Genomic DNA, 27,662 nt, shown 5'->3' with positions numbered 1-27,662 from the left:
AAGTAAAGATAATATTCTTAACAATTATTTTTATTGAATAAAAAATATCAACATGAAGAACCTCTAGTCATGGTGTCACAAAAACAAATATTAAATAGCTAAATTAGTCCAGTCTATGGGTTCTCGTAGACAATCTTACTCTTAAACAAAAATAAATAAAAATGTATTAAGTTCCTGGAAGTGTTCACAACGTAAAAGTTTTGGGGTTGCTCCGGTTTGCTCGAGCACGAGATTCCTAGCTGCAGGACCTCTGGTCCTGTGTGTGATTAATTTGCGATTTGTAATTAATTAATGATTTTTGCCGAAAAGTCAATGTTCACGTAATTTAATAATAGATTAAAATTATCCTGATAATGTTTATTGAGGATAATGGTAAAATTACGTTGGCGTCCCTACACAAGGATGATGCCGGCCATACCTTATATCTGGACGACTATGATCGTCCAGAAAATCCATCGCAACTCACTGAAATTGAATGCCTGGCATCTACATTCAATGTCCGGGCGTCTCTGACAATTGCCCTGGATGTAGACATAATTTTCACAGTGCTAACGCTGAAAATAGCCTCGCCACGTTGACTTGTCCCAGGCTTCTGCGGGGGACCCTGGAGTGGTTCAGGTAGGGGTAAAAACCCCTGATGAGTGACGCGATCAGGCATCTGGGCCGAAGAGCTCTTGCAGCCGTGCAGCAAGTCTGGCCGAGATGGGCTGCGGCCGCGGGTCCCGAGGGGTGTCACCGGCCGTATAGGTCTTCGGGAGGCGGCGGTCGGGGAGAGGAGGAACTTCGATGGGGATGAGGGGAGGAGCGGGTGAGCCGGTGGGTGAGACTGGGGTAGGGGGATGAGGGAACAGGAATTGAGCAGAGGGCGAGTGCCCTGGGGAGTAGGGAACAGGGGAGTATTGTCCAAGGGATTCGGGATGGTAGGTAGGGCTGGGTTCCGCCGGCCCAGTGAAGTAGCCCAGCTGCAAGGGCTTCCTGTTCTGGGTGTCCCGCTGTTGGCGTCGGACCGGGCATTCTGCGTTGAAGTGCCTCTCAGGGCAGTACCAGCATTTTTGTACCTCCTGGCGGCTGATGGGTTTCTCCTCCCGAGTGGGGAAGGCATTCACTTTTCCCGTGGGAGTGCTCCAGGTCTCTTGACAGTCCCGTTGTACTGCGGTTGCTCGGAGAAGTAGTTCTGCCCAATCCTTGGGAGTTGGGTGTCTGAGGAATGGCCGTAGGTTGGGTCTAACCAATTCCAGTGCCGTAGGAAGGAATTCCTTCACATTTCTATCAGGGTAGAGACATTCATATAGTTTCTTCTTGCGGGTGAGGAAACTCTCTATTTCCTCGCTGTCCTTCTGCTTGCGGCTGAACAACTGGGCAGTAAGTTCCGTGATTCGTGGCAGGCTGCCGAACTGGTTGGCGAAACTTGAGGCGAAATCTTCCCAGGTGTCGTAATGTCCTTCATGACTTTTCCACCATCCAGTAGCTTCTCCCATTAGTAGTCCTCCGACATGGTCAATCCATTCGCCCTGGGGAATCCCCTGGGTCTGTAGGGTCTGCTCCCAGTGCTGGATCTGTTTGACAGGATCTTCATGGTCTTGTCCCCGGAAGGGCCTCGGTGTCATCTTCGTTTCGGTGCCACTGGAAATTCCTGGGGTGTTCCTACATTTCCCGCACTTGAAAGAGAGTTCCGCGAGGTTCAGTGGGGTGTCATCCCAGCCTAGGCAGGATAGATGGTACTCCCGATAGCAGCTCTTGCAGGTGGTAAGCGCTAGGACAGTCCGTGGGCAGTCTCGGGCGAAGCAACGGCGTGATACAACTGACGTTGGCTTCTGGTCCCGCAATTGTTCTCGGCAGGTTTGGCATATGTGGATGAATTCTTGGGGATCAATGTCTCGATTATTGCGTCCCAGACACTGCAAGTGGAATAATGTCCTGCAACACACGCAGGGGGTTTGGGGTCCATCCTGGGTACAGCAATCTGGGGCGGCACACGGTGAAGCCTCCATTGCAGTATTTCTGTTGGGCGCCACCAGGTGTTGTCTTCACTCCTGGAAGTGGATGTTTGCTCCGGCTGTGCTGATAGCTCTCGTAGAGGCAGGGCGTAGTCCTCAGCTTATCCAAGCTGACTGGCCCCACGTTGGGCGCCAAATTGACTTGTCCCGGGCTTCTGCAGGGGACCCTGGAGAGGTTCAGGTGGGGGTAAAAAACCCCGATGAGTGACGCGATCAGGCTTCTGGGCCGAAGAGCTCTTACAGCCGTGCAGCAGGTCTGGCAGAGATGGGCTGTCACCGGCCGTATAGGGCTTCGTGGGACAGCGGTTGGGGAGAGGAGGAACTTCGATTTGGATGAGGAGAGGAGCGGGAGAGCCGGTGGGTGAGACTGGGGTAGGGGGATGAGGGAACAGGAATTGAGCAGAGGGCGGGTGCCCTGGGGAGTAGGGAGCAGGGGAGTATTGTCCAAGGGACTCGGGATGGTAGGTAGGGCTGTGTTCCACTGGCCCAGTGAAGTATCCCAGCTGGTACAGTTTCAGCAGCTCCTCCGATGTCTCCTTCCAGGGTCGTCCCTGCTGGCAAGAGTGCTTGTGGTCGGTACTTTTTGGCATGGAGGGGCAGAGGGGAGGAGCGGGAGCAGTCCCAGAGCAGGGTCGCTGCCCAAGAGTAGGGAGAGCCAGGAGTAGTCCCCCAGAGAGGTAGCTGCCTACCAGAGGAGGTAGGAGTAAGAGCGGTCCCCCAGAGAGGTCACTGCCTACCAGAGGAGGTAGGAGTAGGAGCAGTTCTTCAGAAAGGTCTCTGACTCCCAGAGGAGGTAGGAGTAGAATCTGCCCTTTAGAAAATCGCTACCAATTATTATGCCAAATGTATTTCTCCAGAAATTACTTGACTCTTCTCCCTGGCTTAGCTCAGCCAGAGTAAATATACAATGCATGTACATATTCATCAGGGTGGGCACACCTGTACCATTCCTGTGCATCCATAGTAGAATTACAATAATATTTACATTCACTTGTATAATTCAAAGGCTTCTTGTTACAACACTGGGTATTTACATATTTGTCCTGAATTATGCTGGGCAGGTTGACAAAGTTTCCTTAATTTGGTTTATCCTTTGTCTGCCATCTAGGGGCGAGCGGCGAACTAACTTTCCTCCCCATAGATTATGTAGGATGGGTGGCGCACTTGGGGCTTGCGCTATCATAACAGCCGAGGCCAAATTGGTGGACATGACAAACGTATAAATATTCCCCGAGGGAATTAACTTCACCACGCACTAAATGGCATCATTTTCCACTCTTTTTTGCTTCTCTCTTGATAAATTGTATTGTTACTTGAAATAGGCCAATCACGGCCGCGACACGAATGCGTCCTTTTTCCCTTGGCCAATAAAACGTCACTTTAACACAAGCATAGGCTCGTCTAAGCTGTTCCAAAACCGTGCGCTTTATTTACATTAGCAGTTGTCATGACGATGCAGCACGAGCTGCGCGCGCCGCCATGCGAGAAACAAAAATAAACACTGCCGAAAGTCCGGGAAGCGGAATTAACCTAGAACGTAAAACAATAACAAACAGTTTCAGTTAGTCTGATAATACTGTAGTATTACAGCCTTTGGGGCACCTGCCTGCACACACCCGTCCTTTTGCATCCTCCCCTACCAAAAGGGGACCCATTCGTCCGCAGGTTGTGTTGTGGGGCGCTTCCAATTAGCACGCCGCTACAATGTAATTGGTCGTTAAATTTAGTTCAAGGGTATTTGATTAGCTCAGAAATCTTAAATTGTAATATTGTAATTGCAGTTTTGTGCAATGTCTAGTAATTTTTTTTTTTTTTAATTAAACACAGCATAAACATTGCCGTAGAACTTGAATAAGGATTTTTAAACATTATTTTCGTTCATTCGCAATTAGAGCGGTTATCATCTTATTCCAATTTACATTTAACACATTTCAATTTCGTTTACTTTCGATTTTAATTCGTAATTTTACTCCACGCCGCTATTTGCGCTGACTTCTCTTGTCTCAATTTATTTTTACTAGTTTTATTATTGTCCCCTAACATCTTTTGGTATATTTCTCTATGCTATTACAATGCAAATTTTTTATAGAAAACATTTTTAAAGGTTGAAGTTTGTTGTTTGAGTGTTTGGTTAAGGTAGATATTTAATTTATTGAGAATTTTGATTGCAGAATCAATAATCTTGCGAACTCATACAGAAAATTCTTACCTGGAAGAAGAGCTGTAGAAGAATGGTTTTGTTTTGTCTTTGATTAAAATTAAAGTAAGTAAAACTTTGGTTAACGAAATGAAAACAAATATGTTTTTGTACGTTAGGCTATAAATAATGTATTATTTGATTCAATTCGCAGCAAAATAGTTGTGGAAAGAGATTACTATTTGACTAAGTAATCAAATTATTTTTTTTATAGATTTTTAGGACCTTTTATTAGATAAATTATTTTTAATCCTTTAAACCGTACTCTCAAAGCTATCGTGGTAATTTTCAGATTCGCAACTAATTTGTAAAAAAAATTTCGGTTATTTGTTTAGAATGGTATCGGTCATTTTCTAGTTTAGGGGCTATTTTGAATTAATTAGAATTACACTAGTGGTGTTTACTTAAGCTACTAAGGTTCCTTAACGATTCTCTAAAGCAGAGTTTTGTAATTAACACGTAATACCTCGAAAACCCAATAGTGGGTAATATTCTTACAGAGAGGCCTTTAATTAAACTAAAAATAAAATTTCGAATATACTGTTTTGAACACTAGAGGTACCTGTATTTAACCTGCAAACTGCGTTTCAGAATTGCTACTGGTTTCTGAGAAATTACAGTTTATAGTGTGCATTGACGTGGCTGTGGCCATGTTTATTTTCTTTTTTACAGTGTGGTTTGTTTGTTTTTGGAGAAATTTAGTAAACACGGGTATTGTTTTGATAATCAAAGGAGTTCATATGACTATTGCAATTATAAGGGAAATTTTAATGTTTTTATTTAGTGTTTGATGTGTTTGTAAATATTGAATTGCATTATGGAATCTTTGTTTTCTGACATTTGTATTTGTATTATTTTCAGTCATGTAGTAATGAACAATTCAAATGAGAGCGAAAAATTTAAAATCTTTAGAATGTTTGATTACATTAGGCTAGCTACATTAGTAATCTTAAAGACATTGTGTACGGTGTGTTGGGTAAGTAAATCTATGTTAAGAATACTGTAAAAATATTTTTAATGGTTGCTTAGGAATTATTAATTTAAAATGTAGCTATTCTGACCTAAAAGACCATCCATATGATTAAAAAGTATTTTTTATGTAGCTATACTAACCCAACCAACCGTCTACATCTTTTTAAAGTATTTTTTTAATGTTGCTAACGTAACGGAATTGACCATTTTCACTGACCCACATGGGAAAGAAAAATTGCGGCTGCTGCTACAATGCACAGGTATTGTAATAAAATATATTATCAGTGATATCTCAGAAACCAGTAAGAATATAGAAATGCTGTTTTCAGGGTTGACATAGGAATGCCTATTCGAAAAAAGTATTTTCAGATTTTTATTTCTACTTTACGTAAAAGCGCCTTTGTAAGAATATTACTCAATAGTGGGGAGGTCTATAATTACAGAGAAATTCTTTTAAAAACAATTAAAAATTTAAATTTTTATTTCAAATTTATAGTAGTTTCTGAAAAGTTACAGTGCAAGCAATGTTAAGTAATCAAAACAAAATACTGTTTTTTATGTGCTAAATATCACAAATATTGTATGTAAGTTACACCCTTCATAGATAATAAGTTTGGTAGAATCCACGTGCAGGAAAATATGTTATTTTACAAGAATTTACAAATGACTCAAATTTTGCAATGTTTTCAGTGTGTCTAACCAAGAAAACCAACCTACCACACAAAAAATGAACAATATTTTAATTATAAAATTTTTTACACTTGTTTTGAGTATTACAAAAATGCCTTCGTTCACCCTGAAAATGGGAATTTGAGATATGCACTAGAATTTAAGAAATATAATAAGTGGGCAAAGTCATAAAGTGTGGGGTGAAACCAGTTCAACAGAGGCATGGAAAACAAATTAGGGTTGAAATCAGTCTTGGTCTGGGCTGTAATGTACTGACATCAAAGTGTTTGTCTTTTGGAAAACAATTTTTGCTATGCCATGTTCCTAAGGATGTCTGGAGAACCACAGGATTAAGATGGAGTGTATCAGGTGCGCAATAAGGTGGTGGCGACAACACAATTACATTACATGGCTATGTTATTCAATAGTAAAACCAAACAGCTGTATCATAAATTATCGCAAATGACCAATTTACTTACAGAACACGCAATAAAATGACCACTACCTAACACATGTGGCAGTATTACCTAAGTCATGCCAAACAACAGAACACAAAAGATTAATGCCTTTAAAAACAACTACCTATTTGGATCCGCTGCATAATTTATCATGACTGGTTATATCACTTTCAGAAGCACAAGACATTCAGTCTCCAGAAAATACAATGGTGCAGTAAGAAAAAAACAGTTGTGAATGCTCACTAATTATCTACTTGCAGCTAACTTGAACAGTTACGAACTTGAAGAGTAGAGGGAATGAAGTTGAACATAGTAGTATTTAGGCCCTAATTATTTTAAAATTTTTATTTCAGAAGAGTGCCTAAACTAGTAAATTACTAACAGTTTTCAAATTCCTACTGAATTCTGAAGAACTCACTAGTGGGAAGAGCTAGTAAGACACAATTTTTTGTGGGGGTAAAAGCCATTAAAAATGACAAAAAATATTGTTTGGAAAATTATTAAAATCACTAGAACAAATATATTACAATGAATATAATAATTTTACATCAGTATTTACTTGTTTTCAACTTGCTGGAACACATAATTTTCGCACACTTCAAGGCCCTTTACCACTAACAAGTTAAGGTAATTCAGAAGGGGAGAGACTTTTCTAAAGGGGTAAAAAAAATTTCCAAAATGCTTTACACACACACACACAGATATACATACATATATATAAATCTTTCTGACATCTTTTCAATAATTTTCTAAGAGGGTGTAATGATGCTATAACAATTTACCATTTTAACTAGTGGTTAGGTTAGGTTAGGTTTGTATATTACAAATTTGTGATATTTTGAGAGAGGTTGGTTAGATTATGTTAGTTAGCTACATTAAAAGTAGGTTAAAATAGTTTGGACAGTTGGTTAGGTTAGCTACATTAAAAATACTGTAAAATCATTTCAACTGTTGGTTAAGAATTACCAGTTTAAAGTGTAGCTAACTTAACGTAACCAATTGCCCTTCTTATTTTACCAGTAGTATTTTTAATGCAGCTAACCTAACCTACCGTGTATATGAGTTCACCAAAGTATTTTAATGTGGCTAACCCAACATCCATTCGTTCGCACAAGTTCACAATATTTTTTAATGTAGCCAACCTAACATAACCAACTGTCCATACAATTTTAAAGTTTTTAAATGTATCTAACTTAAAAAAAAAATTCTGATAATTGGTATTATTGCAGATTTGATTTGTTTATATTACGAGTATTTTGACTCACTAGTAGGAAGGAGGCAATAATCATCTAACTTAATTCAGCTTTTGCATATCATTTGGTGTGCTGATTGCTAAGTGAAAGCATCAATTTGTTGGGTGCAGAAATTTATGGACATATTGAGGATTCATTGGTAGGTGTGTGTTAACCAATTTTGATCCTGATGTCATGATCCTCTGTATATATTGATCCTGTTGTACATGATGCTGGCTGTTTTAATTTAGTACATTGAAAATACTGTGCACTTAATCAAGATTGCATAATTGTTTTTTGGAAATTTGGGTAATTCTGTAGGAGAGCCACTTTTTCCGTAAAAAAAAAATATTAAAACCAACATGCCCTTTTTTAACTCCTGGACATGTTTTTCAATCATTCTGGGTAAATATGTAGTTGGGCGAAATTTGTTAAAAAATTTTTTTTAAATTCCCAAAATACTCTTATTCTATGCTTTTTAATTTCCTCTTTTCATAAAACCCGGCGGAGATAAGAAATTACAAATACTTTAGGAGATATCTCCGTTCTTATTTTGCAATACAAGACCTGTGCAATCATTCGACCGCTGAAATTTTTTATTTTGCAGTGTGTTCGTGAATGCCTAATTAATTAAAATGGTCGATTAGGTCAGGTCAGTTACATTATAAATACTTAAAACTAAGCGGACATTAAAAATAATATGAATTAATTTTAATGGTTGTTCAGTTTTAAAGTATTTATAATGTAACTGACCTGACCTAACAAACCGGGACAAAGGATGAACAGTCGGAACTCACGTATATTTTTTTTTTTACTTATTACTTGCACAACAATATCCAAATAACAAATAAAACATTAAAATTTGAAATGTTAAAAACTCACTTAAGTTAGAGGCGGGTACAATTCCTTTGCCATTAGTAGAAAATGATGTAGTCGTTCGCCTACGTTGCAATATCGCAGACGAATGCACAGGTATTGTGATGAAAATTAAAGAAATTCGATATCTCCTAAAGTATTTGGAATTTCTTATCGCCGCCGGGTTTAATGTAAAGAGGAAGTTAAAGAGCATAGAATATAAGTATTTTCAGATTTAAAATTTTTTTTTTAACACGCATCGCCCAACTACATATTTACTTCATTCTGTTTTTAATGATTCGTTAGGTTACATTATTAGGTATATTACGTATAGCATTAAATAGTGTGTAAGTTTGGGTAGGGTAGGTTAGCTACATTAAAAATACTATGAAATTTTGTGAGGTACGTTAGGTTGGGGACATTAAAACTACTATGAAGTATGTGTGGATGGTTGGTTGGGTTAAGTTAGTTAGGTTAGGTTAGTTATATATTAAATACATTGTAAAGTTGTGTGAAATGTTGGCTAGGATAGGTCAGCTACATTAATTACAAATTTTGCTAACCGCCCTTCACCCTATTTCACTATACTTTAAGCTAACATAACTTAACCATTCATCACTTTAACATTATTTATTAATGTAGCTTACCTAACTGTTTTCACAATTGTACAGTGTTTTAAGTGTAGCCATCCTAACCTAACTAAACATTAAAATGATAAACTTATTGAAATATCTTAATGCCCTTTTAAAAAAATTGTCAGAAAAATGTGAGGAACTAAAAAATCCATTCACATTATACAATATTTTTAATGTTGCTAACCAATTGTCCCCAGAATTTTTAATTTAAAAAATGTAAAAAAATAATGTAGCTAACTTTACCTAACTACTTGTTAAAATGGGAAACTACTTGAATTATCTCAACACTTTCTTAGCGAATGATTGGAAAATATGTCAAGAATTTAAAAAATGCATGTTTGAATGTTTTTATGGAAACTTTTCTCTGCTAAAGGATTACTCATGATAGGTTAGGTCAGCGAAAATTAAAATGAATTAATATTTTGAGAAAGGTTGGTTAGTCTATGTCAGCAAAAGTTAAAATAGGTACTTTAAAATCATGGTTATGTTCGTGTCAACTTTCGCTAAATGTGGTTTTTTTCTGGCTGGTTTAGAGAATATTTAGCATTAGTAAAGAGTGCATAAGTCAAGAAAAGTTGTTTGTGATTTAGCATTTAAAAACTAGTACATATTTATTGTATGTTATTGAAATTTCTTGTATTTAAATATCTTGGATATTTTAATAATGAATCACATGTATTTTCAAAACAAATGACCATTATCCTCAGGAATGTAGAAACTAATCTAATAAATAATCTGACACAAGCAGAAGAAAACTTACTTGTTCAATGGTTGTTTCATTAAGCTAAGACAGGATTCCTATGTACCCAAGTTCAATTGCTAGATTGTGTAGAGATTGTCTTGAAAAAGTTGGAACAAAAATAGCATTGAAGGTTTTGTGAAGTGCCACCCTGTGGTTGCAGAAAGAATCTCAAAAAACTTAACTTATGTTAGCCACAAAATTCTGTTAGGCATACTGTAACAGAAAAAAAAATAGCGACTGGTTTTAAGATGTAATATCTTTCTTTGTTCCTGAAAATAAACAAGATATTATCAAAGAATGAACAAGGGTGAATGAATGTTGGTGAGTGAGCATTTTTCTCCAAAGAGCTTCAAAGTCCTTGTGGAAAATGGAGACCGTCTGTGTAGAATTTAGTTAATAATGATGATGGAGACCATCTGTGTATAATTTTGTTAATAATGATGAAAACGTGTGTTTGAAAACATTATTTGTGGGTAAACTTGAAGGGAAATTAACACAGCTAATAGTTGTTTAGTCACACCAATGTATTCCTTCTATCATTGCTACAAATATGCCACAAACCTGGAATGTTGGTCTGTCTGATTCTGGTTAGATGACTGGTGAAACATTTTTTTGAATGTGTAAGTAACACATTGCATCTCTGGATTCTTGAAAATTAAATAATGCTTCCTATGTTGCTTTTGTTGTCTTCACGTTTAAAATGAGTTTTAGTAACTTTTTTTCTCAGAATGGAATTGCGTGAGTAGCTTTATATCTTAATTCAACACACATCCTGCAGCCTGTGGAGGCAGATGTATTTCATCCTCTCAAAGTAGAGTGGGAAAAAGTGTGCAACAATGAAGAATGGATCTCAGTGGTCAAAAATGAAAGCAAGAAAATGTTGCTTCTCTCCTTAACATAGTAATTAGTTAATCAGTCTAATTAAAAACCGTTCATAATGGTTTAAAACCTTGTAGATTGAATAAATTTCATCCTGAAGCAGTGTATATTGGAAACAAGTACCTAGTTATAAAAAGTAAATCAATTTCCAAAATCCTGAAAACCACGCTATAGCCTGTGAGCTTAGTGTTGAAATGATACAAAAACAGTTAAATTTTGTTAAGGACAAAATTGAACCATGCAAAGTGGCAGCATCCAATGCAGCAGGTACTATTAGATCAGGTGACATTGCGGATAAGAATCCATTTCAGTTCTGGCTCTCAGTGAAGGCTAAAGTAAATAGTATGCAGTGAGCAGCAGATCCAACTTGCAGACACATCTTTATAAGGAGAGGAGAATTCATCAGATGGATCCAAGGTAGATTCACTGACTGAAGCTAGTAATCATTACTATCAGTCCAACTGTAAATCAAATCAAGGATGATATACCTAAAACAGATGAAATAAAATGCACATTAACAGTCAATTTCAAACCTTTGCAAGCAAGCAGTGATATACCATGTATTCCAGTAGCACTGTGTGTACATGACTTTTTAAGACAGAGCTGTTTTGGCCAGAGACACCAAAATCAAAGAGAAAAAGAAACAGGAAGAAAGAAAAAGATGAAAAACAGTAAGTGAGAAGAGAACAAGAAATGAAAAGAATCACAGAAAAAGGTTGGGACATAATAATTTCAGATGCTGGTGAATCTTCAAAATCATACATTCATGAGCACAAGAATGTAACACTGGTGATGTTTCAGATGATCAATCTACACCAACTGTACTATAAGCCAGTGATTATATAATTGACTCACTTTGATGGAGAATTTTTCCCAGGCTTTGTATTGGATGCATCACAAATAGCAGCACATCAGAGTTATGTTAATGAGTGGACCTAATGGTTGAAAATGGCCTGACAAAAAAAACATAAACTGTAGTATGATTTGGATGATGTGGTTGAACATATAACATTGTACCTTTTGCCCACTCAGGACCAAGACAGTTCAATTTGGACACCTACTGGAGCAAAAGATTAAAAAAAAAAATTAAAAAGAAACAAAAAATGAAAAGAAATATATATTTAATTTTTTTTTTTTTTTACTTTCTGAAAAGGCAAAAAGGTGTTCCCTAAAGCAGATGCCCTCAACACCAACAGCAGAGAATAACAGCAAGAAACTTACTTAAACCAGCCAGAGGGCTCATTCTCCAAATGCAGGTTCTTCATAGGTAGTCCCACGAGCCTGCACCAGGCCAGCGCAAACACACCAACCATCGAGTGCAAGCAACAGTTCCTGCTGCACATGTTTCTTTTCTCCGTATAGATTCATTTCAAAAGCAAATAACGTCCCCCGGGTAACACACCATGTAAGCCAAGTCCGGTACACAACTTATAATTCGTTCCGCGGAGTGCCGTATAACACTCTGTACTCGAGCAGCTCTCGCTCGGCGACGAGACAGAGTTCACGTCACCACACGCCGACGCGTGCCAACATTCCCTAGTGGTCAGCAGTGGAACTTCTTTCAGTACTCCGTTATAAGCACATCAGCAGAAGCTAAACTAACGTCTCTTAAAGCTTTTAAAATATTAATAGTAAAATAAATTTAAGGCTGTTAAGCCAATATAAAAATATTAAACACAACAGTAAAGAATAAAAACTATCTTTCAGTGCAAATTACCAACTTAACCATACGTTACAAACTAAAGCCCTAAAATAAAAAATATTAAAATCAAACAAATCTAACCAAATAAAAATTACTACCTACTATAAAAATATAATAATTATATTGTCTTTCCAATGTTCCGAGACCGTCGCACACACGCTTCTCAAATGATTAGTCCTATGCAAAAGCAGAGGTGTACATATTTGCACTGAAATTTAAGATACAAAACATCAAGGTACAGAATGATGTCAAGACAGTGAAGACATATGTTTAGTATCTTAAACGCTATATATTTTAATCAGTTATTTAATATTAGTTTATTAAGAAATAATATTTTTTGTTCGGAACTTATAATTGTGTTTAAACACTAGCTTTATGTCATTTAAAATATATATGAGAATTGCTTTGCTAATTTTATGGCAGTGGACTTGAAAAGTCAGGCATTGAAACATTACACTAGGTGTAAGGTATATAAAGAAACTTCAATGTTATTAATGTTTGTGATGATTTTGCCTGTCTAACAAAACTTATTCCAGTGCCAATAAATTATTGATATTTTTGTAAAATGTTTTCAGTACTACTTAATTTTAAATGTTAAAAATGAAACAAAACATGTCTGATGCTACAGCTACTGGTATAACTACCGACCTTAGTAGCAAAGGGCTCTGGATTCTAGATGAATTGGTAACATCTCACGAAAGGACTGCTTTATTGATAAGTGCAGTGTGTGATAGTTGTGAGTGTCCTCTGTGCTAGCAGATAGCTGGTGCGGTGCAGGCACCTTCATCGAGTTACTGGCGGTTACTTCCTCGACGCCCGGCTGCTGCTCCTTGTGTCTTGTTTCACTTGATTCTTGTGTGTTCACAGAACAGCTGAGGCTTATGATACTTTCCATCCAGTTTTTAGATGCAAGGTGTAACTGTGTAGCATTTTCAAATATTGTTTTTTAAAAAAATTCTTTGCTCAGTTTTTTTCAGGTATCTGTTGTAAATTACGGATGCTGAACAATTTTATTGCCGTTCACATTACAAGACACTATACACAGTTCGGCCATACTTCTACACTAAAAGCCGGAAGTTGTTAGAGGCCAAAAGCAAAAACAAAACAATCCCATAGAACAACATAAGGAACACACTACAAACACAAGTCTGTTGATTACATAGCTACCAATCCAACAGTATCATAAGTGTTTTAAATTGTAATTTATTTTTGGGGGGGGGGGGGGGGGGATCTGAGACTTTATTTATTTTTACATAAAGAATCACTTTCCAGTGGGTCAGAGACCATCTGTATTTGTAAAATAGAGTGTGTTAAATTTTTAGTGTTATTACTAACGGAAAAGATTTTATGTGTTATGTTTTGAGAAAAATTAGGAATATTTTTTCCCACATGATTTTGTTGTAAAGAATGAAGATTTAGCATACACATCATTTAAAAAAAATCTTTCCACTATTTTCTTTTTATATATTTTTTGTATTATATTTTGATATTAAAGTTTTGTTACAAGTATTTACATTTATTTTTTTAGTGAGTGTCATTATGGCAGAAGCACTTCCTGGAACATCGAAGGATGAATTCGAAGACCAGTAAGTTACCTATTATGTTAATGTTTTTTATGTCAACTACCACCTAATTTATATCAGATGTACCATTTTAAATATTTACAATAAGAAGTGTACCTACCGTAAAACCATCTTGACCCGGATACTTGTTTATTTTTTTTGGGTTGTAGGTAGGTTGTAGGTTAAGATGTTCAAATATAACTGTTACTAATAAATTAAGAGTGTTTTATTTATTACATCCCACCCTTATTTAACCTCTTTAAATGTTACGTAACAAAAAAAAATGCCCGGGTCAACCATGTAAAATGGTGTTGACCCGGACACTAACCAAAATAACATTATAAACAAGAAACTAACCTTCTACGTCCGCACGCGAACATGCTAATACATAAAGCAAGCTAGCTGTTTACTTAATTTTTGGTGGGTTTCAGGCTGATGTTTATAATATAAGGGAGGGAGTAAGGGAGAATAGAGTAATAAAAACTAGTTTGTACCATACATGAAAACCAAATTATAATGGGTTTAAAAAAATGAAAACAGAGCACATTATAATGCTAGGAAACAAACTGCAGTTTTAATTGACAATATAGTCATCAAATGAGTATTTAAATTTGAAATACACCAAGCGGTCGTTCTTGTAGTTAAAAGCTGGCGGTCCGAGATTGCACTCAACTTGGTCGTAATCGATGACACTTTTGTCCTCCAGCTCCGCGCACTTAAAAACAAAATTTTTTTTATGTCCATGTTTTGGGCGAATTGCACGAAGAGTCCATCAGAAAAAATTTCTTCCACTAGCCCCACAAAGTATTTTACTCTTCTTTTGCCAGCAATTTTCACCAACCAGTCTCCAACACATGGATCCTTGAAGACAAGTTCGCCATCAGGAGGTCCTTCAGTTTCCGATAAATAGAACTTGTCACAAGAGTTTTTCAGCGAGAAGTGCCCCTCCTCACTAGATGAAGACAGTTCCCTCAGCCGCTTTTGAATCTTCCCTCTTTGTTTGGCTTTGCAGGCTTTGATCTTAACAGCTGGATGAAGGTTTCAGATGTCTTGAGCTGAAATGCTGTAGAGCAACATTTACTTTTTTTTCCGCTTGGGTTTGTTTTCACCAGTGTTATGGCGGAGATTAGACTAAAAGTCAATTACTACCTCTCCTACTAGCTATCTTGGCTTCTTAGTAGGGGAATCCTTAACTTGGGTTTCTGGTTTCTTTACTAGTTTCCTCAAAATGTGTTCGGCATCAAGTGAACTAATTCCACAGGCACGAAACCTAGCTTATAAGTTTTTTTTGCTGATTAGGTATAATTGCCTCGCAGAGTTTTTTGAGGAGAGGTGGGAATAACTGCTTCGAAAGATGGCTCAGTCTGCAGTCTGCTTGCAGTTTCCTTTTTAGGAGAATCTGTGTCCAAGCTCCCTTCAACGGCCTAAAAATAGCTACGTCGAGGGATTGCAACAAATGTGTTGTGTTTGAGGGAAGACAAACAAATTTGATTTTGTTTGACTCGCAAAGTTTCCGTACGTCTTCAGAGAAGTGCGTTGAAAGGTTGTCACCAATGACAACCTTTGTTGCCTTTACAAGACTTTGCCCAAGGCAAAACAAGAGTTTTAAACCAGTCCAAAAAGTATCCTCGTCAATCCATCCACATTTTGACCGGTTGTAATGAGCCCCAGGTGAGCCTCCTGACACCCAAGTGTCATACATTCTTTCTGCCGTACAACAGATGTAAAGTGGCAATAACTCCCCACTTGCTGTTCCTGAGAACACGAGGGAGATACAGCTTTTCAAGCTGTTCAAAAATCTGCTGTGGGTATTTTGTACCTCGTTTAAAAATACATTTTGATGAGCCAGAGTCATCACTGAGGTTGGTTTCATCGTAGTTCAGTATTTTTGCAGGGGGCGTGTTGCCAACACTCAGTTTGTTTTCAAAGTATTTTGAAACCTCATCATGGCTGATAATTGCTCACCTATGAATGATATTTTTACTCATGCGTAGTCTGAGATCAGGATTTCTGGACAAAAATCCATTGATCCATTCTTCTTCAGGGAAGTTGTTCTTAAAAACAGGCACCTGATGGCCTTCCTTCTCCTAATACATTTTCATGACTAGATGTATGTCGAGTCAAGTGAAAGGAAACCCCCATTCTGCTACCTTAGCTGTGTGAGAAGCAAAACCCTTTCTTCAGCTTCTGAAAATATTGACTGTTTGCAGTGGAAACCTTTGTATTTTCCAGAAACGTGATCACTTAAAGTAGACTTCAGTAAATAATATTTCTTTGCAGCAGCTCTAAGTGATATTTTTTTTGTTTTTAATTTATTGAATGACTTTTTGCAAAAGTTCATATCATTCACTCATTGAACACTCACTAATGTCACTAACAGTAATAAGTTTATTAAAAAAAAAACTTAAAAACAAGACTTGGGTAAATATAGGTAATAAACAGACATTCCATTAACCTCTAAATGTCACTTTTATGGTATTTGGCGGGAAGTGTGCTAGCAGAGTAGGCCTAGAGTTCACAGCCCTGAATCTCGCTCAGCCGAAGTGTCCGAGTCCAAACTGGATTAACTTTTCCTCGAATATATACATATATATTTTTTCAGATTAGCAAAATACGCTTTATTTAAACTTTCAAAATCTTGCTCACGAGAAAATATTGAACAGAATTGTATCAACTATATCATCTTTGTTGATAAATATCAAATCTTAAAAATTGGATGAAAAAAAAATATTTCTTTTTTTTTTTTTAAAGTGAGCAGTTGGTATTCCTGCAAGTGATGATGGAAAAAAATGCATCAAAGCCTCTAATACTCATAAACCTGTTTAGCTTGTGTTTTGAAGTATCTTTCAACGCAATTATCATGGTGACATTGCGTCAGGTGAGTTTGTGGTTAAGATTTTAAAAATAGTCTGCACACTCTCCGGGTTAGAAAACCCGGTCTGAGTCATGAAGGTTCTATGGTATTTTTATTTGCTTTTTCTAACATTCTAAACACTAATGCAAACACCTAGCAAGGTGGTGCAAAGGTGACGTAATATTGACTCCTATGGGAGGGCACAGGTTAGAATTCTGGTTCATGAGCGATTCCTATTCCTGGCGTGTTGGTAGTTGGGCTCTTCTCTAATGACCCAGTTGACGGGATTTAAATATCAAATAATATAAAAAATAAAATGAAGGTATGTAGATACTTCTTTTAGTACTACTAAAAATTTTCTTTACCATGAAAACAATAAGAGACAGGTTTGTTCTTACTCTTTTGTTTGTAAATTGTTTTTGTGTTGAATATAGTCTTACAACTTATTTATAACCAATAACAAAGTTAATTAAGGATCCTACTATATTACTAAAGGAAAAAAAGAAAGTTTATGTTTTCTATTACCAATATGTGTACAATACATTTTTGTTTTTGTGTTTGGAAACAGTAGTCTTGCTTGCATGCATGCAGTAGACTGTTGCAACAATAAGAAGTAAACATTTTTCCTGCATGTTCTTGAGCAGTGTCCTCCACTGAAGTCTAGTCAGTGCTCTTATGATGAGGCTGCTATGTAATGGTGTCAAAAATAATGTTCTCTTGTGCTTCGTTGCCAAGCAGTATGACATGGGTTTACCTGATATGGCTTATATGTAGAGGTTTGCATAATGTTTTAATTTTTTATCATTTTTAGTTTTTAAGATGTGGCTTTTTGATTTTATTTCACTACCATACAACTTTTTTTGCCATTTGATTTGAAATTCTCTAATAGTTGCAAACGACTTAAAATGTATTAAACATGTCAATTGAGCAGACACAATTTATTTTGGCCACAATTTGTGTGATTTCATTAAATAAAAATGATTTGAAAGCAATAATATAAAATGTTTTTGCACATTCAAGCACAACATTGCTTAATTTAAAAAAAAAATTGGTGTTACAGGATGCTAAAAAAATAGCTTATCTATACAGGCCTGCTGCATTACTATACACCAGTTGTTAAAATAGCTTTGGGTATAAATACTGAACTGTACATTCGGGTAATGTTAGTATTTTTTCTCCTTTGATAAACAAATACTATGGTGCATTATCTATGATTGTAGCAAAAACACACAGTAGAGGTTTTTTTTGAAAGTTGGAAATAAACGTATGTGTATACATTGTAATAATGTTCAATTTTCTTTTTTTTATTTTGTCAATATAACATAATGTTAACAGGTCTTACATGTGAACTTCAGTTTTTTTTTCATGAAAACAATTTATTTCGTGATTTTATCGCGAATTGAGGTTAATTTCTGTCTAATATTGCAATTCACAAAATTCCTGTGGCCCTACTTGTATAAGGCTTCTTATATAAAAAAATATCAAAACCAACACTGGATGTCATAATTATATATATTATCGCTTCTGTTTGTCAAAATATTTCTAACAGAACGACAAATGCAAGGGAGGTATTTTGTTAAAATTTCAGAAATAGCTCTTAAATAATATTAATGAAAATGATAAGATGAAAAAACTCAATGTGGGTTGTGAGACACGGCCTTAAGAGCCCACAGGGGAGACCAGTAAGTATGCATGTTTGGCTTGCAGAGTGGACCAGGTTTTCCCTGCTTAAAAACATTTTACTAAGGGGGGAATTTTTTCCAGTCCCGACCCCCAGCAGACCACGTCACACTCTTGGAAGGAGTCTCTCCGGGGTCATGTAGTGGCACTCACTAAAAACAACGGGCAAGTAAAGATCACCTTGAAGGTGTCTCCTGACCACTTTTGGTCGCCCCGTGCCCCCGTGACAACCACCTAATAATAGCATTATGTGTTTCTGAGTCAGCATCTTTCTCCACCCCCTCCCCCATAACGTGCATGATGTTGATGTTGGGCTATGTATCTACATGGCCAAAGCATGTGATGGCAAGGCATCCGAGCTAGCTAATTCCCAACTACCTCATGCCTTGGGCCTTCCACAAACTTCTACAGTTCACAACCCCAGCAGAAAACTTTAAATATATTTCAAAGAATAATCCAGAAACTCGATAAAAATTCTTTGGGACAATATTAATCAAGCATAGACCAGCGGTTCCCAATTTTTTTTCGGTCATGGAACCCTATGATTGACTTTCTTTTGGCGGACCCCCCCACCTCCTTCAAAGAAAGTATTTTGACAATAATTGTGACCATTAAAACCAAATTTATTATTTACACCTTATTGTTAAAGACCTAATCATCAGGTTGTCATGACAACACAGTATAGGGTTTGGAAGTAATTGTTTACCTGGTTTACCTGGTGCATTTTCTTGATGCTTGTCATACCTGCACCACTCAGATTTCTCAAGCACCATGCCATACCATTAAGGGCACCATTAAACTCCAAAGAATCATTTGGGTTTGGTCTAGTTGATGTTGAAACACTTAAATTGTTGCCTAAGGTGTCAACCTGTCTCTTGCATTTGACTCTGGACTAAGGTAAATGTTAAAAATGTTTAAAATTTAAATTAAAACAACTTCAGAATAATTAATGACTACTGTGGGTATTTGTGTGATTAATGAAGGGAGAATACAGTTTTACTGGAATTTTATTTGTTCTTGTATTTCTTTTGAATTCTTTTTGTATTGTTTCAGTGCACTGAACACTTGTTGGAATAGTGCTTTCTTCCATAAGAATAATTAGTGTGGAATAACTATTCATTTATTTATAGTGTTGATTAAATTATATGCATATTGAGTGACATTTATTAGAAATTCAGGTATGAAACATGTTCAAGATAGCCACATTTTCCAGTATAGTATATACATTGCTCCATGTTAAAATTTTACATTGCCTTGCCAAGTGTGTGAAACAGAACTTTGTGAGATTACTGAACGGTAAAACACCCATTAAACATAAATTACATTATTTTATTTAAAAAAAAAACCAAAAGCAAGGAAATTTTTTTGTTACCATGGCAACAAAAAATAGATTTAATTTCAGATTAACTACAACACAGTACCCAAACTTTTAACATAAAATATATTTATTTCACTTTCATTATAACATAATTATTAAATTTTTTCATAAAAGTTAAGTTTGTTTAGGGCATTGAACTTTAATAGCATCTGTAAATTTAAGGATGTAATGGTATGTTTTCAGTCTATGTTGGTATAATTTTGATTAATTTTTCTGTGCTGGTTATGTTCTAGAGACGCAGATGGTAATGAATCAGCGTTAATGGTAAAGAAGACAGATACCGAACTTACCACAATAGTTCCGGTCAGGATGTCAGGTTTTGCATTTCTTGATCCTTATTTTGGGATCTGGCTGAAGGAAAATTCTCTGGGAAAAAACAGCTTTGCTCAAGAACGACCTTGTTTGTCCATTATTGAATCAGATTTTGCTGCACTGGTGTTATCTGGTGACAAGCAAATTGTTCGCAATGGCCGTGTGGTGAAGTCCTTTAAAGTGAGTGCTGGAAACAAGCACCATTTTGTGTTGAACACTACAGAAAGTCAAAAGCGTGAAATTAACTATTTGAGTCATACATCTAGAAAGTACTCCTCCATTAAGAAAGGAAAACAGTTAGCAATTGGTATGTCATCATCACAGAAAACTGTATTGAAACAGAGTTTGTTAAATTTTGTGGAGAGTAATGAATGGTTTGCACAACAAAAACTGGAGGACTCTCAGACTGAAGCTTGTGATAATCAGATGGTTAACTGGATGGACTTGAAACCATGTGTTGATGATGTGGATCCAGCCAATGTCATAACAACATCTGGCTTCAAATCCTTGGTTCGTTCTCAGCTGTCCAATGAACAGTCTAGTGAGAAGTTGGATGTGCCAGTGGTGATAAAGACATGGAGTCGTGACTCTTCAAGCAACATAGTTTGGAAAGCAGCTGCAGTTAAGTCATTTGGTCAGAAGAAGTTACCATTGCAGCAGACATGTTCAGAAGATGATGATATTACAATGAATGATTTGGCAGGTTATTTTGATAATCTGGTGCACATTCCAAAAGAAATGTCTTCTATGGCTGAAATGATGTACCAGTAAATGTTTTCAAGGGGACACCAAAACTATTGATGTGTATATTAGTGGTCTTCCTAAGAAATTGTTGAAAAACATTTTTTCCAGTATTGTTGTTATTTTGTCACATTACATAAGTACCAAACATTTTGTCTTTGCCATGTTCAATTTTATAGCATGGCTTTGTTTGATTTATATAATCTATTTATATGAAAGCTTTTTATATTGAAATTAGCCTAAACTCAAGATTTTGTTACTCATACAGTGGCAAAGCATGGCTGTTACTGTAAGCAATAATTTTATTTTTATGTATAATATCTAAGATTGATATTTGTAATGCAATATCAATAATTTGATATGACTGTTTACCATTTGTTGTATTTATTTTGCTTTGGATATTGTAGGTGCAAATGTCTAGTTCAAAATTTTTGCTTTGAACCAACAATCTGTTGGTGTATTTACATTAGTGTTGGACATTTTCTCATCTTAAAACTATTAAACATGCTATATATAGCATTCTGTAATATTTTGAAAAGTATTTATTTTAGATCTAAAGGCTGTTTATAATATTTTGGGTTTGATTAAGAATATTACAAACAAGAATAGCAATAACAGAAAAATATCTGAACAGTAAGCATTGTAACTTGGAGCTTTAAACCAAAAACTGTCAGGGTGTCGGTGACTGAAATGAAAATGTCCAATGGTGACATCAAAACTCTCTGGATTAAATTGAAAATGTTGATGAAAATAATATGTAAACTGGAGGACATGAATACTAAGAGAAATATAGGGGGGGGGGGGGGTCAAATGAATACCAATATCTCTAATTAACCCCTCAGATGTACTATCCAGGAGCCTTAACTTGTACAAGCCTCTCCACCCCAAGATTTGGTGAGAGTAATCTAGATATTGTATCCATTTGTTTCAAGGAAAATTTTTATCTTGTATGCATTTATATGTAAGAATACCTTTTAAGATGCAAAGAGCCTTACAATATTATTTCCATTTAAATCATAGGAAAGAGTTTTTAAAACAAACATTAAAGATACAGTAAAGGCCTGATTTAACACGGTTTAGCTTATTGTGGTTTACAAAGAGTAAAATGTTTAGACTCATTTAACATGTTTCTTAATTTTTGAGTTTATTTTATCCCCTCTTATGACACTGTGGATGATCATTGGTCCCTGCAAAATTTCAAACCATGTACCATTTTCACCATTCAACATAAAAAATAGAGTAGTCCAATGTCGGTATTTCTCTTGGAAGTTTCTGAAGAAATAAATGCTACTAATCATCACAGTTAGTGCCAAATAATAAATTTTGGGCCATTGGAAAATACTGAAAACATATTTCATGTTTTGTCAGTAGTATATATATTTTTCACGTAAGAGCTTCATTAGTCACGTATTCTGCACTTAAGAATTTTCTCTTGAACATAGTATATGCAGCAATTATCAGATAATTTTCACTATAACTATCTTATTTTCTTTTGTATAAAGAATTTATTCCTAAGTATTGAGTTTGTTATTGAGAAAATTATTTTCTACTATGTATTGTTAATGTTTCAAAGATTGTCATATTTTAAAAATTAAAGTTTTTAATTGCAGTGAAAGTTACAAACAGCATGTGGAATATATGCTTATGGCATAATGAACAGCTCCATATGAGGTTGCTATAAGCATTAACATAATGTATGTGCTATAGAACATTCATCACTCATTAGCCTTCAATGTTAAATTGTTGGCTAAAAAGTACTTAACAATAAAAATCATTATTTTATTTTCCCTACCAACAAGTGACTTAAGAAGATAGTATTGCATTGAAAAATAATGAAACTAGTTCTGAAAATACAATAAGAATTTTTACTGTTGAAACTTTTCAAGAAAGCCTAGAATAATGTTTAGAATACTTAACTTTGTAGTGTCTTATGTAACTTTATTTTACTTGTGTAATTCATTAATGTGTTTTAGTTTATATAATATGTGAGACTGAACAGTTGCAGCATTTTTCAAGAATTTCTAGATTATATAGTTCTTGTTTTAGTGAAATGTGCAAACTGATTAAACATTGCAGCAAGAAGAAGATAGTGTATTCATATACTTTAGCATTGTTAGTACATGCATTAACTTTGTTTTATTACACTGTGGCCAGTGAAAAGTTTTTTTTTGTGTGTTGTTAAGAAAATAAACATTTTACATAAGTTAAGATATGCCATATTAGTTTTAGTTAGTATTTAAGTACTTTTTTTTTGTTATGATTGTGATGCTTTGCCACTGTAAACATGGTTTGTTTGTTGAATTTTGTCCTCAAAGAATGCTTTCTTCAGGTGTGTATGTGTGAATGGGTGGTTTCTGGTGTAGATCTTGGTGTGATTGGTTGATGGTTTCTTGTGAAGGGATGTTGTTCAAATGAATGAATGTATATGTGTGTGTGTATGTTTGTTTGTTTGTTTGTTTGTTTGTTTGTGAGATGTTAGAACGTGTATATGAGATATGTTAAAGTGGTTTTGGTGTGTGTATGTTTGAGGAAGTGGGCATTGTTCCTGGTTGTGTCTGGAGGTAGCACCAAGGCTTTTAGGGAGAGACTATCATAAATACTGTAAGTAATTAAGATTTATAGACAAGTTGTGATGTGAACACAGGAAAATTCGGAGGCAAAAGGGTATAAATACTGACTTTAAGCAATAGTTCTATGACTTGAAACAAAATTATATCCTTTTAATCCTTTGAAGGTGGAAAGAGAAATTCCGCAACCAAAAAGCAGAGATTGAGAGGGAATTGTTGATAGTTGCACATTCTTTATATTACAGTAGGACCTCGGTAAAATTAAAATTGAACCTTAATTTGTTGAATTTTAATTTATAAAAGGAGGTTAAACCTGCTTTTATGAATGTTTCTATGCTGCTTGTAAATGAAGTGGCATGGTGTTATAAATCTCATGTGTGGGCATACTGTACTTTATATCCAAGCACTGCATCTCATAAACACGTCAGTCACTTTATCTTTGGAAAACACTAGGATGAGATGATGCAACAATTTTGAAATTCTGAAAGATTGATCTTCAAAGCATGTGGCAAAGTGCAAGAAGGGATGTATACAAAACCATGGAGGAAAATTATAGCATAGTTATGTGGTCAGTCATTGTCTTTAATTATTATATTTGTTTGAAATTGGAATTAAACATTTGTGTTAAAATAGGCATGGTTCTTTGTGTTTTAGTTTAATTAAAAAAAATTTTTTTTGGTTAGGTTGGTTACCCTATGTACGACTGGATGTGCCACAAACAAAATTTGGTTCTTATTTACATTAGTCATGATGAAACACATAAGTGTAGTCTGTTCATTATCTATGTTGAACTGAGGGCTTCTTTTATGTCCTTTAGTTGGCCAAGTTTAATACAGTTGTCAAAAAATAGGCAATATTAAAGATTTTTTTATGCTCCTTCCATTGAAGTGCAGTGTAAATAGGTAATAATTGCACTTGTATTGTGGAACTCAAAGTTATTATATTTTAATGTTGAATGTTTTTTTTGTAGGTAAAATTTTATGGTCACTCTAATTTAATTGGGTGTAATATGTGTAGTTTAAAGGTTTACCAGTAATAAAAGTTATCCATTATATGGAAATGTGATGAAATGTAAATTTAATGTTAATAGTAGAATCCCGAACCATGGTGCTCTATGATAATTTCAGTATGAAACAGTATTCTTAGTTTTTTCATGAAACTGCAAGAAATACAAAAAAAATTTGGTATTTGAGTTTGTTAAATTTTAAGTTTTTAGTCTTGTGGTTTCTATTGTCATCAATTCATGCAAAAATGCTATAATACAACGATGAGAAATTTAATAAACAAATATATCTTATAATCTTTATATCTTATATTTATGATCTTGTTGCAAACAATGTTACTATTAAGCATTTTTTTTTCTAATGCTGTGCCATTTTCAAGAGATAGGTAGACATAGTACGAGGACCTAGGAACCTAACTCTCAGTTTTAACATTGTTCCGTGTAAGGAAACATGATTTAATTAATGGAAGTTTTATTATCTGAATGGAAAATAAACTGTCTGTTAAACAAAGACTATCTGTACCTGTATTACAGTACAGTTAACTAATGATGTTATAATGTTATATAAGACTGACATGGATATGGATGAATAAGAATCTTAAACTTTTAAAACTATCAGTGCCTGGGATATCAGATTGATTTTATTTAATATTTTTCAAACGTTTTGGTAGTTTTAGCAACATTGTGTAGCTAGAATTTAAATCACTCTGTATCACAGTTGCCAGATAGTATGAATTTTTTTTTTGCAGGGGGGGGGGGGGGAAGCCCATGAAACATTTTATGTCTTTTTTTTTTTTTTTAACTGTACTGGAAATGTAAATTATTCAACAGTATTTTGTTTACTTGTATACATTTTCTGGAAGAAAATAAAGTTCTTTACCAGTAATTTTGTTTAATTGTGTCAAAGTTTTATGCATAGCATCTTTTGTATGCTATTTCACACACAAAAATTAAAAGGTAAAGCAATTAGAGTCCAATATTTAAAGTTATTCTGTGAATTTTCTGGACAGTACATAGTACATGCCAGCAGTGATGTTGCTCCAACCAGCTTATTGTGCACAAATAGAATACATGTGTTAGTGAATAGATATGATTACAATTTGTATTAACTAAATGTGTCACTGGCATTTGCTGGTGATAAAATTCCATTATTGTGTTTGCAACTAACTTGATTAGATAAACTGGGATGTGGCTAGAATGAGCTATTAGTAGTAAAAGTGATGAAAACTATAACCTGAATGCTCAGCGTACCTCAAACACATGTAACGTATCCAGGAAGATGTCTGCCACACAACATTTAAAGTTTAGTGTGTTACTGCCCTTGTGCAGTTAAAGAAAATCTGTATATAAATTTATTTATCAAAGTTCTAGAAGCTGCCTTATATGGGCTACACAGTAACAACTGTATAATCAGAGAACACAAGGGAGAAACATTTAAAATTTAATTAGTTCTCACAATAGGAACTAGGAAGGTGGATCTTATTCAAAGTGAAAAACAAAATATGGTTTGCTTATCTTCTACCTGTTTTATTGTTAATTAAGATTTTTTATATTTTCTTTGGATATTCATTGAAATTACAAAATTACCCTTGACATAATTATAACGAGGGCCTGGGCCGTTAGTAAATATCAATTAAAACTCTCCGATACATTTTACAAATTTTAACAATCCTATTTTCACCAAAATAAGTTTAACATTAATAAATTTAAATGATCTAAGACATTAGTTCTGATCGGTGTTGGAGTATATATTCACAATATTCCACAGAGGACTGTTCACTGGCTGAGGATAACTAGGAGATTCTGTCATTCTTCAATTTCCGAGGGACCGGCGTGAATATTGTAGGTTAAATTTTGAAAAGTTTTGAACTAATTCTTGAAATGTGACTTGAAAAACTTTCAAACTGGCTCTTGCACCCCACTGGAACCAAAAAAAAAGGGTCCAGTGGTCAATAATCCAAATAAATTGAAAAGTTAGGGCAAAAGATTAAATGGGGAGGCAAATATAGCCAAAAGGATGTTGAATTTTTCACTTACCAGTCTGGGGTTGGAGTGAAGTGTGTCACTCCCTCAGGAGAGGCGGCACGAGTGGTCGCGGTGAACCGTCACGAGTCATCGTAAGCACTAGCTACTTGGCTGAACTTAAGCTACTAGCCAACTAGATGAATAAAAAATTTAGGGAAAACTCCCGAACTTGAGAATTCATCTCTTAATTTAGTTGCGGCCGAAAATGTTAGTCGCGGGCGATGAGCTCCAGCGCGAGATGTGATCGCGGTGACTGTAGAAGGATGAATCTCCCTATCTCCCAGATGACATGTGGTTAAATTTGGGGCGAGAGGCCCGGAGTCCTAGGGAGTGAGAGAAACAGCCTCCGATTGGCTGGAATAAGCCCAAGGAGTACTTGCCCCGCCTGCCAGGAAAAAAATATGAAGAGGGCTAATTGGGGCCTCAGAGGTGTAAAGCAAAGCGCTCTGTCCGGGTCAACCGGAACTGACTCGGTGTTGGTACGCCAGAGTCCCGCGAGGGGGGATTAGCAAAATCTTGGTACATATGGAGCCCACTGGTGCAAGCTCTGTCGGGATGGAATGGAACTTAGTGTGTGATGTGGTAGCGGCCGGCAGAGGTCTCACTCCGACGCGTAATGAAAGGTAAGTTAGTTTGCTTTGCGGCCTGGAGATGGCGCAAGCTGTCCGTTCGCCGATCAGTGATCTGTTCTAGAGAACGGGAGGTCGTTGATCTAGGTGGAAGTTCCTGGAATGAATGGAGGGGTGGGCTTGTGGGAAATCTCTTGTGCCGGGCGCTGATAACGTGTCCGACGGCACTGAAACATTAGGAAGGGGGCATGCCTGGCATTGCCTACCTAAGCTGGGCTCTTGGAACTGGGTTGCTGCGGGAGGCAGCTGAGGTCCACGCTGCCTGTCACGAAGTCGGACACAGTTTCTGGTCGGGTTCGTGTCTCGAGGCGGGGAGAAAAATGAGGCCAATTTCTAGCTTAGGCGAAATTACATCTGGGTGTAGGTTGAAGTGTTGGGAAGGTGTCGCGGGACTCTTGTAGTGAAGATTTGATCAATATGCATAAAGGTCTAACAAAGTTTATGTTGGAGAATTTCGGTGGAAAATGTATTTGTGCCAAATACTTCAAATTTATGGTACCTTCTCCCTCTGAAAGGCAGAGCCAGGATAAGCGACCAAAAATGAGAGCATAAGGTTGGAGAACTGACAGACTT

General features: G+C 35.9%; 1 protein-coding gene across 1 annotated transcript; it reads left to right on the top strand.

Moving 5' to 3' along the window:
- Positions 1 to 4,079: 4,079 nt before the first annotated feature.
- LOC134529084 (uncharacterized) lies at positions 4,080 to 21,676 on the top strand. The gene is made up of 3 exons (XM_063362796.1): positions 4,080 to 4,260; positions 13,867 to 13,924; positions 20,046 to 21,676. Coding segments are annotated over exons 1-3 (909 nt in total). The 5' UTR covers positions 4,080 to 4,259; the 3' UTR covers positions 20,896 to 21,676.
- The last annotated feature ends 5,986 nt before the right edge of the window (positions 21,677 to 27,662 follow it).

The sequence above is a fragment of the Bacillus rossius genome, chromosome 2, assembly GCF_032445375.1.
Source record: "Bacillus rossius redtenbacheri isolate Brsri chromosome 2, Brsri_v3, whole genome shotgun sequence".
Classification (NCBI taxonomy): Eukaryota; Metazoa; Arthropoda; class Insecta; order Phasmatodea; family Bacillidae; genus Bacillus; species Bacillus rossius.
This window is presented reverse-complemented; position numbering and strand designations above follow the sequence as displayed.